At 39.5% G+C, this 18603-nt stretch overlaps 1 protein-coding gene across 1 annotated transcript; it reads left to right on the top strand.

Moving 5' to 3' along the window:
* Positions 1-15238: 15238 nt before the first annotated feature.
* Positions 15239-16797, top strand: LOC104245338 (uncharacterized). Its single transcript, XM_009800932.2, has one exon. The coding sequence runs from the start codon at positions 15537-15539 to the stop codon at positions 16515-16517; it is 981 nt and encodes a 326-aa protein (XP_009799234.1). The 5' UTR covers positions 15239-15536; the 3' UTR covers positions 16518-16797.
* The last annotated feature ends 1806 nt before the right edge of the window (positions 16798-18603 follow it).

Genomic DNA, 18603 nt, shown 5'->3' with positions numbered 1-18603 from the left:
TATTTTACATATATACTTGAGAATCCAATATATTAAGCTTCATCCTTTAGGTTGAAATATAATATCTTATCTTGTAAATTAATTTAGCATCACTAGTATCAAAAGATAAATCTCCAACACTAGCGTACACTCTATCAAGGATAATTTAGACATGATACATTGAGAATATTACAATGACTCAAATAAATATACCACTTTGATGAAAACTATCTATTAATCATAATTCTAAATCTATGTGTATATTATTTTACATGAATAAATTTTTAAGAATTTTCAATGACTCCAAATAAATAGACCACTTTGGTAGAAACTATTTATTAAACATAAATTCTTATTTATAATAATATTATATACATGTAAAATTAAAATAGAGCCCACAAATAATTAAATTTTATAGTATTATGTCAACAAGGAATTTTGGAGCAATTGTTGAAAGTAAACAATTACTAAAAGGTAATTAATAACTAATAGAATAATCCATTAACGACAATTACCGTAGGTATCGACCAAATCTACATTAGCTAATCACCAAACTACAGTGAAAGATTATTCCTCAAATTGATTTGTGAGCCAAAGCCTCCGAGCAGTAAGTTTTAGAATAGAGTCAATTGGCATATCATTCAAGAAATCGGTGGATTTAATTAAGTGCGTCTGTTTAAACCCTACTACACCATTTTCTGTCATCGCCGACATCAAACACAGTGTCAGCCAATTTCATTCTTCAATTAAACAAAACAACAGATTAAATATAATTGCGTCTCTATTCTCCAACTCAATGAATCAGTGAGTTAGAGCAGTCGGGTGTCATAAAAACTGCATCCATGATCCAGTGTCAAAACAAACGGTATTTCATATATATAAACTCAAGATTAAACAACGATCTTAATCTCTAACTATGGTGGCTCTGATACCAACTGTAAAATAATTGATTTGTATTCATACCAGAGATTAAGACACAATTATGCAATTAATCTAGAGTTAGAGTTTAAGAAGCGTACCGTTAAACTTCATGGATTCAGCAGCGACAACAAACGACGATTAAGCCTGAGACCAACTTCCACGATCCGCTAGCTACACGCTCTCATAGCCCGGAGAACTAGACTGATGGGACGTCTACCATTACCATATATTCAAGATGCAGAATACGCTAGGGTTTTCTAATAGCTAGGGAAAGGAGCCAAGGAGGGTTGACCTCTATTTATAAAGAGTGCCTACCAGTTGCGGAGGCAGGATCTCCACGAAGAGGGTTCAAAATTTTTTTTTTGTATCTAGTGGGAATTGAACTCATTACCTTATGTAGATTTTGAACCCCCTTGACCACTAAACTATACTTTTGGATTGTGTTAAAAGGGTTCAAAACTTAATATATAGAGGTAAAAAACAGATTTTGCCTTATATATACAGTGTATTTTTTCGGCGAAGGGGGTTCGGGCGAACCTCCTTGCGCCCTCCTAAATCCGCCCCTGGTGTCTACCCATCACAGACCAATAGTTATTGAGCCTCACTTATCCACACATTCAATATTTAATATTAGGCCTTTCATTTATTCACCACTTGCGCCACTTCATTATCCTTTCAAACTATAACAAATTAACGTAAGTTCAAATTCCAACGTCATGTTCTTGTAATTTAATCAAAACTCACAAAAAAATGTAACACGTTTATATCACGAAAGCTTTGCCAAGTTTTGATTACAGTGCGTTTTCAGTTTCGTCGCAAAGGCTACATGAATAGGTCTTTAATTAAGAGATGATGTAAATCTTGTGATATTTTTCTTTTTTTCGTTCGGTAGGTATTCTTTTTTTTCGTGATCCCACGCATAACGGAAGCTTAGTGCACCGAGCTTTGCTTTTTAGGTATTTTGCATAAAATACCCTCCTCTATGGTTAAACAAAATACATTTCTTACTAGGATTAGTCTAAACATCACATTCTCACAAACAAAATACATTTCTCGCTAAAATTAGTCTAAACGTCACATTCGTCCAAAAAACATATGAAAGCCAAAAAACTAAAAAATGGCTATCCTTGAAAATGATATCCACTAACAAAATTGTCGCCTGTATGAACGTACGTACAAGAATGACATTGTTACACCACTACCATTATTGAACATACGTTGCTTGCGTTTGCCCACGAGTATTTATGAAGATAATATAAAGAGAGTTATTGTCAGTCTTAATTTGTACATTGAGAGTGTCTTAGATCTGGTTCACATATGGTCCAGTTTTGGCCTCATTGATAGTCATTGTTCACCTAATCTTCAAATGCGTATTGTTTTGTCCCTTGTTTTCCAAAATGGACTTAAACAAGTTTATGGTATCTTCATTAAAAATTCCAACTTAATTTGTTTCCTTTTGGTCGCAAACATCCTAAAATCAGCAAAATTTCCATCTGTGAACACCTTCCCGTAGTTGCCAGCTACAATTTAAATTTAGAAATTTCTTTTGTTAATCTTGTGATTTGATTAACTATGCTGAAAGATATACCCTCGCCTTTTGTAAATTAACAGTAAACTTCAGCAATACTTAATTAGTTTGATGTGACTTAAAAATGGCCACTTTTAGTTATTTGGAAATTGTTCCTGTCCGGATGAAAATAACAATTTGGCTGTTACTCGCATATTTCAATTTTGTAAGATTTAGGTTACCAAATTTCCATTAGAGGCATAAGCTAAAGGGAGTAATGTTTAACCAAAAAATATGGATCTTGATTTAACAAATTAAATTTGTTTGTATAATTAAGGGTTAATCTTAGTTGACAATAATATCCTTAGATGAAATTTTCAAAGATATAATAAATGTTAGAATGGCAACAATATATAATAACTATTCTAGAAAGCAAGAGCAATAATGTATGCTTTCAACAATAATAAATAGCATCAAATGGCGTTTAAGTAAAAAAGATGAATGATTCATCCAATAAAGGATGGAATATGTGAATGTTCCTCCTGACATTGATGAATGACAAACAAATCCTTGAGTATTTTCAGTTATTCTCGGATCTGATGGAAAAGTATAGGCAAGAATCTTAGTGAAAATGTGGTGCTTGTATCTTAGTAAGAGAGACGAATCTTTTAGTCAAAATGTATTCTTTACATGCTCCTATTATTGTCTCCTTTTTCTATTTATATGGGACATGTTCCTAAGAAACCCTAATAGTACAAGCGCAGAAAATATCCACTAGAATATTCTTTTTTTAATATCCTATCTTGAAAACTAGCCGTTACAGCTCTATCAACGATACTAGACCTCGACCTTTGTTGACATCTCGGCTACGGCTCTCGTCGGCTCTTCGACCATAGACTTTGTTGCTTCTTGGGTCATTTCGACTAACGACGACCTGAGAACTCTTCCCTTAGTATTATCTTGGCTTAAATGCACTAAGGACAGATTTTGACCCATACAATTAGTCCTTCTACTTATTGAGGCCGGCTTCAGGCGGGATCGATGAGTGAATTTTGCTCATTAGGGTCGAAACAATTGAGCGAGCAGTGCAAGTCGTGGTGGTCATAGCGAACTGGCAACATGGCCCTGCGTGGGCCGCTTATTTAAAAATGTCTCGATTTTCCCAATTGGTTTGTTAGAGTTGAGCCATCCACAAATTAGGATGACGTCATGACATAATGCGTCATTATGACGCATATTTCCGATGCGTTGCTTCGTTTCACGTATGTCCCTTGATTGAATATGTCGCTTCGGTTACGATGCCAATAATGATGAACCGTTTACAATTCTAGTGCCCAACTTCTTATAAATAGAGATGTTAGGGTGTGATTTTGAAGTTTCAAGCTTTCTACTTCGAATCCCATATCTTTTTCTTTCTTCTTTCTGACTTGACATTTTTCCTCTCTGTTCCAGGGGATTTCATTGTTTTCAATTCTTCATTGCTTGATACTCCCCTTTCTTCTGATAAACCATGACTAACGTACCTTCTAAATCTAGTGAAGGAAGTGATGCGATCCCTTTAGCGATTGTGCTCCCTCCTCATGAGGGGAATGCTCCTGCCGCCATCGAGAACGGAGGCTTCCCTTTGGTGGAGGAGATAGTTCCTCGCAATCCTAACACCAGGTCTAATTTATGAAAACCTCCTGATGCCGACCCTGAAACCTTTCAGTCGGTGATGATAGAAAAGGAATTATGGGAACTTAGGGCTAAGTTCAGCATCCCCGATCACCTTGAATTAATCCCGGCTGGGTGGGATACGACATAGGTCCATCGCCTTAGATACTGCACCTTCTACGCCTACCCTTTCCAAGTCGGCTATACTCTCCCTCTCCTTCCGCTGGCGCAGGAATTTTTCCGTTATTATGACATCTACCCAGCCCAACTCGTGCCATATTTTTACAAGCTCATAAGGATGCTCACCAAATTTGTCGAGCTGGTAGACGTCGAACTCACACTTTGGCATTTAATACACCAGTTCGCCCCTAACTTTGATAGGGGGACGATGTTGAACCTTCACCACCGAGGAGGCAAGTGCTTGGTGGTGAAGTTGGACGACAAAGCTAACCACCAATTTAGGTTAAGTTACTTCTTCGTTAGAAACGAAGACGTGGTGGCCAACGTCGACGGGTTTCCTGAGGTTTGGAATTGTACTCGTAAGTACCTAGTTTCCTCATTTGTATGTGTCTGATTTTTCTCCCTTGCTTGGTTGTGGGTTTTGATTCTGGTCTTGTTTTTGTGCAGCCAAGACCTCGCCTCCTCCTTTGGTCGAAGATATTTCCGATTGGGTTAGTCGGCTCTTCCCTCACATCGTACAAGTCCGTGAGTGGTCAAGCTTCTTCAAGAGGTTTGGTCCTGCTCTCCCTCTGGTAAGTATCTTTTATTATCGGAGTCTTGGGTTTTTTCCCGTTTAATTTGCTGATCTTCCCCTTTCCCTGTATTTTCCCTAGCTTCGGCCAGGGGACCTTTGAGGAGGTCAAGAGCTCTTGCCCCTTATTCCGAAAAAGAAAGGCTGTTGCACCCTCGACTTCCGCTCCCTCCTCGACTGCGACTGTTTTTGCTCGTGCCTCAATCCCTCCTGTTGCGTCATCTGGTCCTGCTTTTTCCGCAGCCGTAGGGGCTTCGACCATGGATACCTCAGCTTGTCTCATATATCGTCTTATAGATGAAGACGATGAACTTGTGCAGGGCGAGCATGATTTGATGCCCCATAAGAGGAGATCTGTAGATGCCAGTGACGGGGCCACCTGGGCCGTTGACTCAGTGGCAGGTGGATTTTTACTATGCGAGACGGCGACCATTGTCATTAGGGATGATATCGAGCCGGAGTCCGAGTCTCCGAGGTTGGCAGAAGCCAAAGTGGATATGCCTCTCCCTTCTATGGTGGCAGCGGCAGAGGGACCGACTGCTGACATTCTCGATACTTCAAGGTAGGAGGGGGCATCGACTTCCCAGCTAGCTGCTGACACTTCTTTGCCAGCCAATGAGAGAGGTAAAGGCATTGTTGAGGAAGGCGATGAGTCAGGTTCGAACGTTGGTACGGACGACCTGAAGATGATGGAGGAAGGATTTACCCAACTTGAGATAAGGTTGGAGGAGTCAACGAGGACCACTACGATCCCTATGGATCATGATTTATTGAAGAACACGTAGAATGTGGTTCCTGATCCGACCTTATTTTCTCCGAAACAGAGGGTAAGACCCTCAAAGAATTGGACGGCATCACCTTGTCGAGGAGCATTGTCGGTTTTGCTCTTAGGGTGGGTGCTTGTTGTTTTGTCCTTCTTATTGTTTTTGTCTTTATTAGCAGGGGCGTTTTCATTTTTGCCTTACTTTTTTTTGTGATTACAGACTGTGATTTTGGAGATTGAAAGAGCCCAAAGGGAGGAGAAGCATAGGGAAATATTTGTGGGTTGAAAAATAAATATTTTGAGTATCGTGGTAAGTACCGGAAGTTTCACAGGTGGTTTTGTGAGGGCGGCAATATGCAAGCCTTTTGTGATGAGTTGAAGGAGAAGGACGATGAGTTGGTGAAAGTCATCGAGAAGTGTAGCGTCCTTGAGGGGATGTTGACGAGTAAAGAGGAAGAGCTTAAGATCAGTAGGACCGTGGAGGCCCAATGCGGTGTCCTTAAGGCACAGGTGGCCGAGCTGCGTGGGCAATTGGAAGAATTTTGGCTTTAGTTGGACGTCCTTAATAGTGAAGTCTCCGAGAAGCATAGTGAGCTTGAGAAGGTGGAGTCTTCCTGTTTAGAGGCTCGGAGGAAATCAGAGATGCTAGAGTTGGAGAATAAGACTCTCTAGGCCGAGCGGGAGATTAACCAGTCCACTGTGAAGATTAAATAGGATCGACTTGAGGAGAGGATAATAGAGCAGGATAAAGACAACTACATCCTCTATGATCGGGCGGCCGCTTTGGAAACTGAGAAGGCCCAACTACTTGCACAACTGTCTTCATCTCGTACTTCAGATTCTCCCACTCTTTGGGACCTATATGAAGAATGGATTCACGCCGAGGCTCAGTTGGACGTGTTTTGAGATTTTCATAAGGCGGGATCCATTTCTGCGGTCAACCTTGATGATGTTCGTGTTAAGGCCCGTGAGGCTTGGGTCGCTTGTGGGTATGATCTTGCCACACCTGAGGCCGGTGATGACGAGGGGGACGAGGGTATGGACCGACTTAAGGAGAATGCCTAGTATGTTGCTGCATATCCTGAGGGCAAAGGTGGTGTTGGCGAGAGTGTTGTTGGCCAAAGAGGCGATGCTGTTGAGGACCAAGTCGGCGGGGATGTCGAAGACCGTGATGGTGGTGGCCAGTATTTCTCTTTTTGATTTTTGTTTTTTTTGTGTATGTTTTTGTTAGCATCTTCGCAACCCTATTGTAAACAACAATCCCTTTTTTGAGCATATGAAATGTTAGAGTGTTTACTTGCATTTTCTTCTCTTTCTGTTGTTTACTCTCTATACTTGTGTTTATTTTTGTTTTTTTATTGGAGTGTGGCCGATGGTCGATAGGGGTTTGTTCGAGCAAGGTTGAGCATAACCTCTCATTAAGTTGCGACCGACGGCCGGTAGGTGTTAGTTCGAGCAAGGTCGAACATGACCTAAATGCGAGAAATATGTGCTGATAAGAGTAAAGTTTATTGCCTTGACATTGTTGCTTTTGTTACATACTTGGAGAAATTTACAGATTTTTGGGTGTTGGTTAGCGTTCCAGTCCTAGTTCTGGTCTATCTAGTCCCTTCATTAGCCGATCTGGAGAATAATGAGAGGTCGAGCAATGAAATAGTAACCACGACCCTACCTTTGCATACTTTGACTCAAAATGTTCCCTCCGCCGCCTCGTCTCTTTGAGAAAACCCAAATGGGACAAAACTCAAGTGAGGGAAAAAAGTACGGTTTGGGGGACACTTTTTCTCTTAGAAGTTGAAGTTTTTGAGGTGGCTGATATTCCAATTGTTTGGTAGTAGCTTTTCTTTCATTGTTTCTAATTAGAACGAACTCTTGTTTGCTTCGGTTGTGATTTTATATGGACCATCCCAATTTGTTCCCAGCTTACCTTCCCTGGGATCTTTCCTCGCTTGAGTTTTAGCTTTCAATATGTAGTTCCCAATTTTGAGTGGCCTGACCTTTGATTTCTTACTGTAATAGAGTTCTGCCTGTTGCTTTTAGGCGACCATTCTTATGTAGGCCATCTCTTCATTCATCGACTTCATCGAGTTCCTGCCTTTTGCTCTCGTTATTACTTGTGCTGCTCTTATGGGAGTACCTTAGGCTAGGCTCTCCGATCTCAACTGGTATTACTGCCTCCGTCCCGTAGACCAAAGAGTAGGCGTCTCTCATGTGCTCATTTTCGGAGTTGTTCGGTAGGGCCAAAATACTTCTGGTAGTATTTTCAGCCGCAGTCCCTTGGCGTCTTCGAGCTTCTTCTTCATGATGTTTAGTATTGACTTGTTGGATGATTTTGCTTGTCCATTACTAGCGGGATGGTACGGGGTCGAGAGTATCCTCTTGATGTGCCATTTCTCGAAGAATTCGACGGTTTTCTTTCCTGTGAACTGGGGTCCGTTGTCACATCTGATTTCTTTGGGAAGGCCGGATCGGCAGATGATGTTTCTCCATATAAAGGTGATTACTTCCTGTTCCCATATTTGGGCGAATGCTCCTGCTTCCACCCACTTAGAGAAATAGTTAGTTAAAACCAAAAGGAAGCATACATTACCACGCCCTATTGGTAGTGGGCCCACGATGTCCATTCCCTATTTCATGAATGACCAAGGGGACGTGATAGAGTGGAGATGTTCGCCTACTTGGTGAATCATTGGGGCCTACCTTTGGCACTGTTAGTATCGCCTTACGAAGTCTGTGACATCCTTTTTCATGGTGGGCCAGTAATATCCTACCCGTATGAGGCACCTAACCAGGTTCCGGTTACCAGAGTGAGCCCCACAATGGCCTTTTTGAACTTCTTCATGGACGCGCTGAGTTTGGTTCGGGCCCAAGCACTTCTCTAGAGGGCCACCGTAGGTCTCCTCTTGGACAGATTACTACAGAGGATACTATACCTGGCCGCTAGCATTCTTAGTTTCTTGGCCTCCTTTTTGTCGATAGGGAGTGTGCTGTCCTACAAGTATGCGACTATACGATTGCGCCAATCCCAAGTTAGGTTTATGGTTCTTACCTCGACTTGGTCTAGTGATGAGTTGAGAAGGTGGACCACATTTTTATCTCCGATTGTGATGCTTTTGGTTGTTGCATCTAGTTTGGCGAGGCCATGTGCCCTGACATTCTGTGCTTGTGAGATTTGGTCGAGCTAACATTCGTCGAACTCAGGCGGCAACTTACAGATTTTGGTCTGGTACTTTTGCAACCTTTGTTCCTTGATTTGGAAAGTCCCCGTGACTTGATTGACTATGAGATGGGAATCGCATCGTAGTTTCAACCATTTTGCCCCATATTTGAGTGCTAGTCTTAGATCTGCGATTATGGCCTCATACTCAGCCTCATTGTTAGTCATATCGGGGCATATTATGGACTGACGAATTACTTCACCTGTTGAGACTTCGAGTACGAGTCCCAGTCTGGACCCCGATACGTTGGATGCGACATTAGCATATAGGACCTATAGATCTTGTATTTGGAGGGAGGTTTGGACGGCTTCCTTTTTTACTTCAGGAATTATCTTTGCACTGAAGTAGGCGAGCACTTGTGACTTTATCGCTATTCGCGGCTGATAAGTGATATCGTGCTCACTCAACTCGATGGCCCACTTGGCCAGTGTTATCGATAGTTTGGGTTTATATAAATTTCTTTTGCGGGAGAAGGTCGTGACGATCAAGATAGGGTGACATTGGAAATTTGGTCTAAGTTTTCGTGAAGCTACGACTAAGGCCAAAGCCAATTTTTCGAGGTGTGGGTACCTCATCTCAGCGTCAACGAATGTTTTGCTAATGTAATAGATGGGAGATTTCACACCTTTTTCTCGAATTAAGACTGCACTTACAGCTACCTCGGAGACTGCCAAATAGACGAGAAGACGCTTCTTCGGCTCGGTTTTGAAAGCAGAGGCGGAGATGATAGGTATGCCTTTCGTTTTCGAAGGGCCTACTCGTATTCGGAAGTCCATTCGAGGTCATTATCTTTCTTGAGTATGTCGAAGAATTTTGTGGCACCTATCCGACGACTGCAAGATGAACCTCGATAAGGCAGCGATAAGGCCAGTCAACCTTTGGACTTTTTTCTTGGTGGTCAAGAGTTAAGGTATCCCCTCAATGGCTTTGATTTGGACGGGGTTGACCTCGATCCCTCGCAGTGATACCAGAAAACCCAAGAACTTTCCCGAGGATACACTAAATGCGCATTTATTTGGGTTCAACATCATTCCGTACCGTCGGAGTATGTCAAAAGTTTCTTCAAATGATCGATGTGATCTTCTCCCTTTTGGGATTTGACCAGAATGTCGTCTATATATACCTCTATTTTTTTTGAGCTGGTCTAAACATCTTTGTCACCAACCTTTGATAAGTAGCTCATGTGTTCTTTAGTCCAAAAGGCATGACCCTGTAGCAATACGTTCCTTGGTGGGTGATGAACGTGATTTTTACCTGATCTTCTTCCATGTGGATTTGATATAGCCTGAGTAAGTATCCAAGAAGCTTAGTAACTCCTGCCCGGCCGTTGCATCGATGAGTTGGTCGATATGTGACAACGAGAACGAATCCTTCGGGCATGCTTTGTTCAAATATGTGAAATCGACGCACATACGCTATTTCCCATTCTTCTTTTTGACCATCACTATGTTAGCGACCTATTTGGGGTATTTCAATTCCCTAATGGAACCATTTTTCGGCAGTTTTCCCACCTCCTCGCACACTGCGTCATTAATTGTGGAGTTAAATTTATGTCTCACTTGCCTCACTAGGGGGTGGAGTGGGTCAATGTTTAATTTGTGCGTGGCGATTTTCTTTGGGATGCCCGGCATATCTGCATGGCTAACAGTAAACAAATCTGGTTAGTTGTTAAGAATTGACTGAATCTACCTAGTTCCCAAAGCTTGTAGCCGATATCGGCCTTCTTGCTGTGGTCGTGAGATCCAACTGAATAGGGTCGAGGTCTTTTATGGTCGAAGCATCAGCTTTGGTCGTGATGACGTTCTCAATTTCCTCTTGCTCCGATCTCGACCCCATTGATTGCTATGCCTCCTTTTCTTTATATTTTCTCTGTTGGGTGGTCGTGCCATCTAAGGGAATGTGGTAGCATTCTCGTAATATGCGTTGTTCTCCTCGTATACTAAAAATCCCCCATGGAGTTGAGAATTTAATTACTTGGTATAAGCTGGAGGGGATGACTTTCATGGGATGTATCCATGGTCGTCCCACTATGGCATTGTATACGGTGACCTGGTCCATGATGTGGAACGTTATCTCTAGAGTTACGCAGTCGGCCAAAACGGGGAGTGTAATTTCCCCGGATGTCTGTTTAGCTGTATTGTTAAAACCAGTTAGCGTGATGCAGCCGACACTATCTTATCTTTGAGTCTCATTTGGGTAAGCACTCGGGGATGGATAATGCAAACACCGCTCCCATCATCTATCATAATGTGTTTAACAATGGTATCTAAAATACGTAAAGTAATAGCGAGGGCGTCATTATGAGGAAAGGTCAAATTGTCAACATCTGACTTGTTGAAGATGATACGTTCTTTGAGTTTGTTGTACCGTTCGCGGGTGACAGATCGCTTGAGTTTGTGGGTACTGGTGAACTTCACGCTGTTGATAGAAGCGTTATCGGTGCCGTCGATGATCATGTTGATGGTACGAGCTGGTGAGGGTGGTTTTGGCGGTCCTTGGTGTTCGCGTCCTCTAGCGAAGTTGGTTCTTCCCCTGTCGCTTAGTAACTCTTTCAGGTGCCCTTGTCACAACATATTTATGACTTCTTGCCTCAGGGTGATGCAATCTTTAGTTTTGTGGAGGCATACCTCTGTCGTTCTGATGAGTTCCCTTCTTGGTCTGGACGGAACTTCTTCGTAATGGGGGGAGGGCGCAAAGCCCATCCTGATATATGGTTGATGTCGTTCCCTATTAGGTCGCAGAATTGGATGATCTCTTCTGGCATTTTCTCTTCGATCTTTTCTTGATTCGGCTTTTACTGAGGTTAGACGGTGAGTTGGTTCGTTGAGGTCATCCTCATTTGTATGGACCTCATCACAATAAGCATTGAGGATTTCATCCCAAGTGGTTGGGGGATACTTCATCAACCGACTCAACAGTTTTCTAGTTGCTCTTGAACTATCTCTACTCAGCCAGTTCTGAAAGGCTGCGACCGCCATCCCTTCTGATACATTTGGCAGAGTCATCCTCACTCGGTTGAAGCAGGCGAGAAAATCCATTAGTCCCTCTCCCAAGATCTGCTTAATAGCAAATATGTCGTTCACTCTTGCCTCGGCTTTCTTGGCTCCGGCATGGGCCGTTACGAACTTATCGGCCATTTCCTTGAAAGTTTCTATGGAGCGTGCTGGTAGTTACGAATACCATGTTAATGCCCCTCCTGTGAGGGTTTTGCCAAACTTCTTCAGCAAAATGGAAGATACTTGTTCTTTGGCGAAATCATTGCCTTTTACGGCGGTGACGTAATAAGTCACGTGATCTTCAGGGTCGGTCTTGCCGTCATATATCCTGAGGTAGGGCGGCATATTGAAGGTCTTTGGTATGGCATGTAGGGCTGCATCATCACTGTACGACTGCTCGACGAACCGGTCGACCTCCCTCTTCGGCAACAACTTAGGAGCACCCAGTATTTTATCGACCCTTTTTTGGTGTTCCTTCATTTTATCTCGGAGCCCCTTGTTTTCATTCTCCATTTCTTCCATCCTTTTTAGAATGTCTGCGAGGGCATTGTCACCTGCACTATCAATGACATTGTGAGTAATACTTGTCATTGGAGGAAAGGGTTAGTTGCATTGCTTGTCTGTTTGTTATATCGTGCAAGTCCTTGCATTTTGTGCAGTCGTGCCATGAACGGGCTTGTTGAGGACGCTTGTTAGCGTGTCAGTTAGCCATGCTTCGATGAGTTTTTTCACATCTAGAGGCATCTCTTCCTCCATAGATGTGGAGGCTCCTTTACTACAGGATTTTGTTATGCTGCAGTGTGGGGGCAGTGACCCATCTCATCTAGGGGAAGCACTAGGCGTCGTCTCCTCATCTGCCGTTTTACAACTTTCGTTGATGACGTTCATGAGGTTGGTCAGGAGGTTACTTGTTATTCTCATTCTTTCTTCTCGGTTACCTGCCATGTTGGATTTTGTGCACAAAAAGAAAGGAGGTCTTTTTTTTTTACGTTACTGACCTGTGCTAGCTGTAGATCTAGAGGAAATTAAAAGTTTATCTTAGAAATCCCCACAGGCTGCGCCAAATTGTTTGACCAAAATTAATCTTAGTTGACAATAATATCCCTAGATGAAGTTTTCAAAGATGTAATAAATGTTAGATGGTCCGGTCGGACAATGGCAACAATACGTAATAACTGTTCTAGAAAGCAAGAGCAATAATGTAGCATTCAACAATAATAAATAGCAACAAATGGTGTTTAAGTAAATAGGAGGAATGATTCACCCAATAAAGGATGGAATATGTTAATGTTCCTCTTGACAATAATGAATGACAGACAATTCCTTGAGTATTTTCAGTTATTCTCGGATCTGATGGAAAAGTATAGATAAGAATCTTAGTGAAAATATGATATTTATATCTTATCAAGAGAGAGAGAAATGAATCTTTTAGTCAAAGTGTGTTCTTTACAAATGAATATCACATGCCCCTATCATTGTCTCCTTTTTTTATTTATATGGGACATGTTCCTAAGAAACCCTAACAGTACAAGTGCATAGATTATTCTCTTTTTAATATCCTATCTTGAAAACTAGCCGTTACAGCTCTATTAATGATACTCAACCTCGACCTCGACCTTTGTTGACATCTCGGCTACGGCTCTCGTCGATTCTGCGACCATATACTTTGCTGCTTCTTGGGTCATTTCGACTAACGATTACTTGAGAACTCTTTTCTTAGTATTATCTTAACTTAAATACTCTAAAGATAGATTTTGACCCATACAAGTTATACTTGTGTATTGGTCTAACGTTCTCCAGAAAAGGCCCCGTAACATTGTGCTAACAAGAATAATTTTTGTATTATTACTAGCTACAAAAAGACAGAGGAGCATGTGTTTTTCGACAGACACAATATGTTAATGTACCAATCGACAAACTTCAATTTGATGGGAAAATATAATAAAGTAAAAGTTAAAAAGTAGCCAGAAGAGCTTTTGTGGTAGGAAGAAGCTAGCTGGTGACATCTGGCCATACCTTGCCCGAAGAGTAGGCAAATTGAGAACAAATGAGTAATAAGAGAGCAAGCAAGATTCACAATTTGGGATCACAAGCTTTCCATGACATAGCATTCAAGTCAATTCACCAACAAAGAACTTAGGGGTCTTTTGGTTCACGAAATAGTTATACAGAGATTATAATATATCCAATCTTTTATGTTACAAATAACAAAATCAGAAACTGTTATACGATGAATAATGATATAGCGATATTACATTGTATGTGTTGATTACTTTAAGAACTTTTTATCTTTAGTTATTTTCATTTATGTATTATTAATGCACGTACCTTTATAAAGAGTTAACCTAAATAATCGCTTACCCAACCGCTTAAACTATAAATAATTAGCAAATATATAATGTGTATAATATGTATATAACCGTATATAAGCAATGTATTTTTAGAGAAACTAAATAGTAAACCGACCAATTATATGTGTAAAGAACTTTTTTTTCTTTTTTCACATTCAAACTCACACAAAATAATGCACATATTCTCGCACTAACTTGTAATTACTATTGCAGAGTTTAGTAATGCAGATTAAACGTTATATTAAGTTTACAATTATAGTTTTCTCTTGTATGACAAAGTAAACTTAGTATAATTACTTACATAAAACCTTATGTTAAAATTATTTTAATTAATGCGGCAAACAAAACGATGATAAAGTAACCTTAACACAATTAAAAAAGCAAATTACGTAAAATCTTTAAAAAAGCTATCCACAACCACCGAACCGAATACCCCTTTACCATTCATGAAGTAACCTTAACACAATTAAAAACTCACCGAACGTCTTAAATTTCTCTCTCGAATATTTTAGTTGTCTCCATCAAACATTACAATCTCCTATCTATAAAATAGAGGTGGTTGCGTGCCACTTACCTATCTATATATAACTATCTCGATTGTGATTTGTGTGTGTCAGTGTCACCTTCTTCTTAATAACGACAACAGCCATACCAAATACTATGTCCAGTGGTTCAATCCACCATTCAAAATCGAAACAAAAAGAATCCCTTTCAATATTTAAAAAAAATATTGCATCTAAATCCATACACTTAGGGGTCGTTTGGTTTAAATACGACTTATGTTGAGATAAGTTATGCTGGGATTATTTTTTATTTACTATTTGGTATGTTGTATTAAAAATGACAATTGCATAATTTCTAAGAAGAAGATATAAGTTATCCTCACACTAATTACCCTACAAGGTATAAGTTATTCCGATACTAATTTTAGTCCCGAAATAACTTATACTAAATTTGTTAACTAAATAAAATATTAAGGTAATATTAAATTTTATACCTGCACTATATGCACTGATACCACGTATCAAACGACCCTTTATTTTAAAGTTTATATAAGTATAGCATTCATATGCATGCATTGCTAAAGTAGTCTCCCCACTTCCCCACCATCCCTCACTCTTCCCAAGTAGTAACTCAGAAACCCAACTTTATTTTCTCCACAATAATCATTTGAAAGGCAGAGTAATGACTTAAAAAAGCTCCACGCTCTGCTAATTGGCCGGCTTTATTTGTACCCCAACACGGTATTCTTGACTTAAAAACAAGAAACGAACATTTTTCAAGTGTCTGTCGCCTGCAAACTTATACCTCTACCTTCCATTTGTCTCCTTCTTTATATCTGTTCCTCTTTCAAGTTTTCTATATTGACAGGACTCAACCTTTTAGTAGTAAAAAAAATGGAAAGAAAAGTTGTGAGAGAAAGCGAAGAGATTGTTCTTCTCAAAGAAACAGAAGAAGAATTAGAAGAAGATGAAGAAGAAGCATTATCTCTATGTGATCTTCCAAACAATGAAGAGAATCAAACGAAGAAAGAAGCTTCTGGGGGTAATGAATTAGCCCAAGAAGACTTTGATTTTGGTGGTAATTTGTTGAAAGAGTCAGAAATGTGTACGGCAGATGAAGTTTTTTACCGAGGCCAAATCTTGCCATTACGTCATTCAATTAGTTTGCCAAATGATAGCCGTAATAGTAGTACTATTCGGTTCATGTCAAGATCAGAGTCAATGGAGGAACATTGTCACGACACAAATTCAAGCAGTAGAAGTAGCAGTATACGAAGCCAACGTTCATCTAGCAGTGGTAGTTCTTCAAATATTAGCACTCCAATATGTTCTAAATACAAGCCTAGAATTCGAAATCAATTCCATTCACATCCTAGTCCGACACCCCAGGTTCGAACTTCAAAGGTTGTCCAGTCAAACGTTAATAATTCAAGTCGAAAATCGACACTGTGGAGTCTTTTTCGTGTTGGTCTAGTGACAACACCGGAAATTGCATTACAAGATCTTAAATCCAGAAGCAACAAGGATTATTCGGGAAGTCGAAATAGCACGAGCAGTAGCAGCAGCGGCATGAGTAATTATGACATTAAGATGAGATCAATTATACTAAGCAAGAAAAAGAAACAGAGTTTTTTTCTTGGTAGCTGTAAATGTTCAGCAAATGCAGTAGAAAGTACAGTTCCTTCAAATGTTGTGATCATGAACAGGAACAGTATAATTACGAAAACAAGAAAGGCGACAGAGTTCCATGAACAGGACGATAAGAAGGATGTAACAGAGAACATGAAAGTGACAAAAAAGCAATCAATGTCACGTCATCGAACGTTTGAATGGTTAAAGCAACTTTCACTAGAAGGTCCAGCTGATGAAACATAAAAGATTTCAAAGTGTTACGCATGCTTAGTTTCGTTTTATTATACTAACTTTTTTTTTCTTCTTTATTGATGTAATGTAACTTTATTGTTACGTGCTTAATTACATTGGCTTTTCTTTTTGTTGATTTTGAGTAGTGGATTCGTGAAGTTGAGTAATTATATTGGAACTTGGTTGAAGTAATTGAGGACGCAATTGTATAATGTAAGAAAGAGCTAGCTAAGATGTTTGATGTGAATTGTGATTAAATAATGACCATTATTTTCTTTTCTGTTTGAGTAAATTAATAATTGAAGAAGGGAACCAGTAATGAGTGGAAAGCTGTGAGTGTTGTGAATAGAGGTGGGAATTTTGTGGCGTGGATGATGTTATTGCTCGTCATGATTAAAGTGTGAACCTTTATGAAATCTTTTGCATCCTCCGGTCGAAAATAAGTGATTTTTTGGTTGTTTTCACACATATTAAGAAATTCATCTTTTAATATTAATTAACAATGAAATTGACCATATTAACCTTTATTGTCTTTTCACATAAACACTCCTAACACATACTCCAACACTAATTACTCCAGGACAATGTAGGAAAAAAATAATTAATTCATTCTTAAAATTTTAAAAATCACTTATTTTGGACCTCAAGAAAAAAAACCAAAAAACTACTTATTTTGGATCGGAGGGAGTACTACTTTCGGGAATTTTTATCTCCATTCTTTTGTTCTATTTCAAAATTTTCTTCAACCACGAGACTGATATTTAAGTACTTGGGTGTGGGTAAACCATAGATGTTAAGTTTGGTGTCCAAGAACACATGATAATATTTAATTCAGCAACTTTTCCATATTGTAATTTAATTTGAAAATAAAATAAGAATAAAGTCATAACATTTATATTCCAATTAGAACGTGGTGAATGGCCAATGGTCAAAAAAGAAAATTGCGATATTTGATTTAAGTTCAAAAAACATTATTACTAAATGTACAACCACCGCGGAATGGCACTAGAGGCTTAAAGAAGACAACCGAAGAGCAAAGGACCATTATAAATTGTTTAGTACCTGGGAACTATATATATATATATATTCTCCAGAATAAAGGCTTGGTGTAACAAATAGGCGAACTCCTTACTATATCAATATGAGCTAGAACTCAATTACAGATTTGAATAACAATTCAACACTCAAACTATTGAATTACTATGAGAAATTTTGGAATGCAGAAGTAGCGAAGGATAGAGATAAGAAGGGGATGAGAATTTAGAGTCAGAGAATGGGAAACGAGGAGACGCAAACATTTTTCTTAACAATACGCATTATCTCCAAAATAATCGACCACTATCCTTTTTTAAGAAAATCTTATTTGCGTCAATACTCAACCTGGATCCCAAATCAACTTGGCCTTATTGCTTGTTTTCGGCCCAATAGCTCTTCTCAGCCCAATAGTTACATGTGTGATATTGGGCTGAGCCTGATTCATAACACTTGGCTAACAAGGACTGATTAAGATTGAACAGTTCTTGAAATTCTTGGATGTCTTTGCAGTTAAACCTTTTGTTTTTGTTTCTCAAGATTCGCCGAATCGATTCTCCTATGATATATTTGAATAGGTCTGTTGTCAAAATTAATCACTGAATAGATAATCACATTCTTGTTATCATAGTATAAGTTAAACGGAGTTGTGATATCTTACTACTTAGTTTTCATAAACATTCTCTAATCATTTAAAAAGTGTACCAAAACCAATTTCTATAAACACTACCTAATAATAAAATATTCGCAAAGAGGAACATTCAAATTTTGCTAGTTGCTATAAAGTAAGTGTTGGACTTGAATTATATTTGGCTTCTGGTCTAGGACAGAAACAGACCCAAACTTGATATAAGCCAAGTAGCTGTTACTTAACGTATTGCAATTTGTCTTAGTGGACTTGAGTTTATTAAGCCAGTTCCGGGTACATTTAGGCCCATTGTATACATCGTTTTCTTTGTAAAGTATTGGACACAAGTGAGTATTGAGTAAAAGAAAATATCTGAGTCATTATTTTTCTCTCGACTCTTCTTTAACCTAGAATACATTTTCATGGCGATTTCTTTAT

Source organism: Nicotiana sylvestris, chromosome 2, assembly GCF_000393655.2.
Source record: "Nicotiana sylvestris chromosome 2, ASM39365v2, whole genome shotgun sequence".
NCBI classification, from domain to species: domain Eukaryota; kingdom Viridiplantae; phylum Streptophyta; class Magnoliopsida; order Solanales; family Solanaceae; genus Nicotiana; species Nicotiana sylvestris.
Note: the sequence above shows the minus strand (reverse complement) of the source record. Positions and strands in the feature narration are given on the sequence as shown.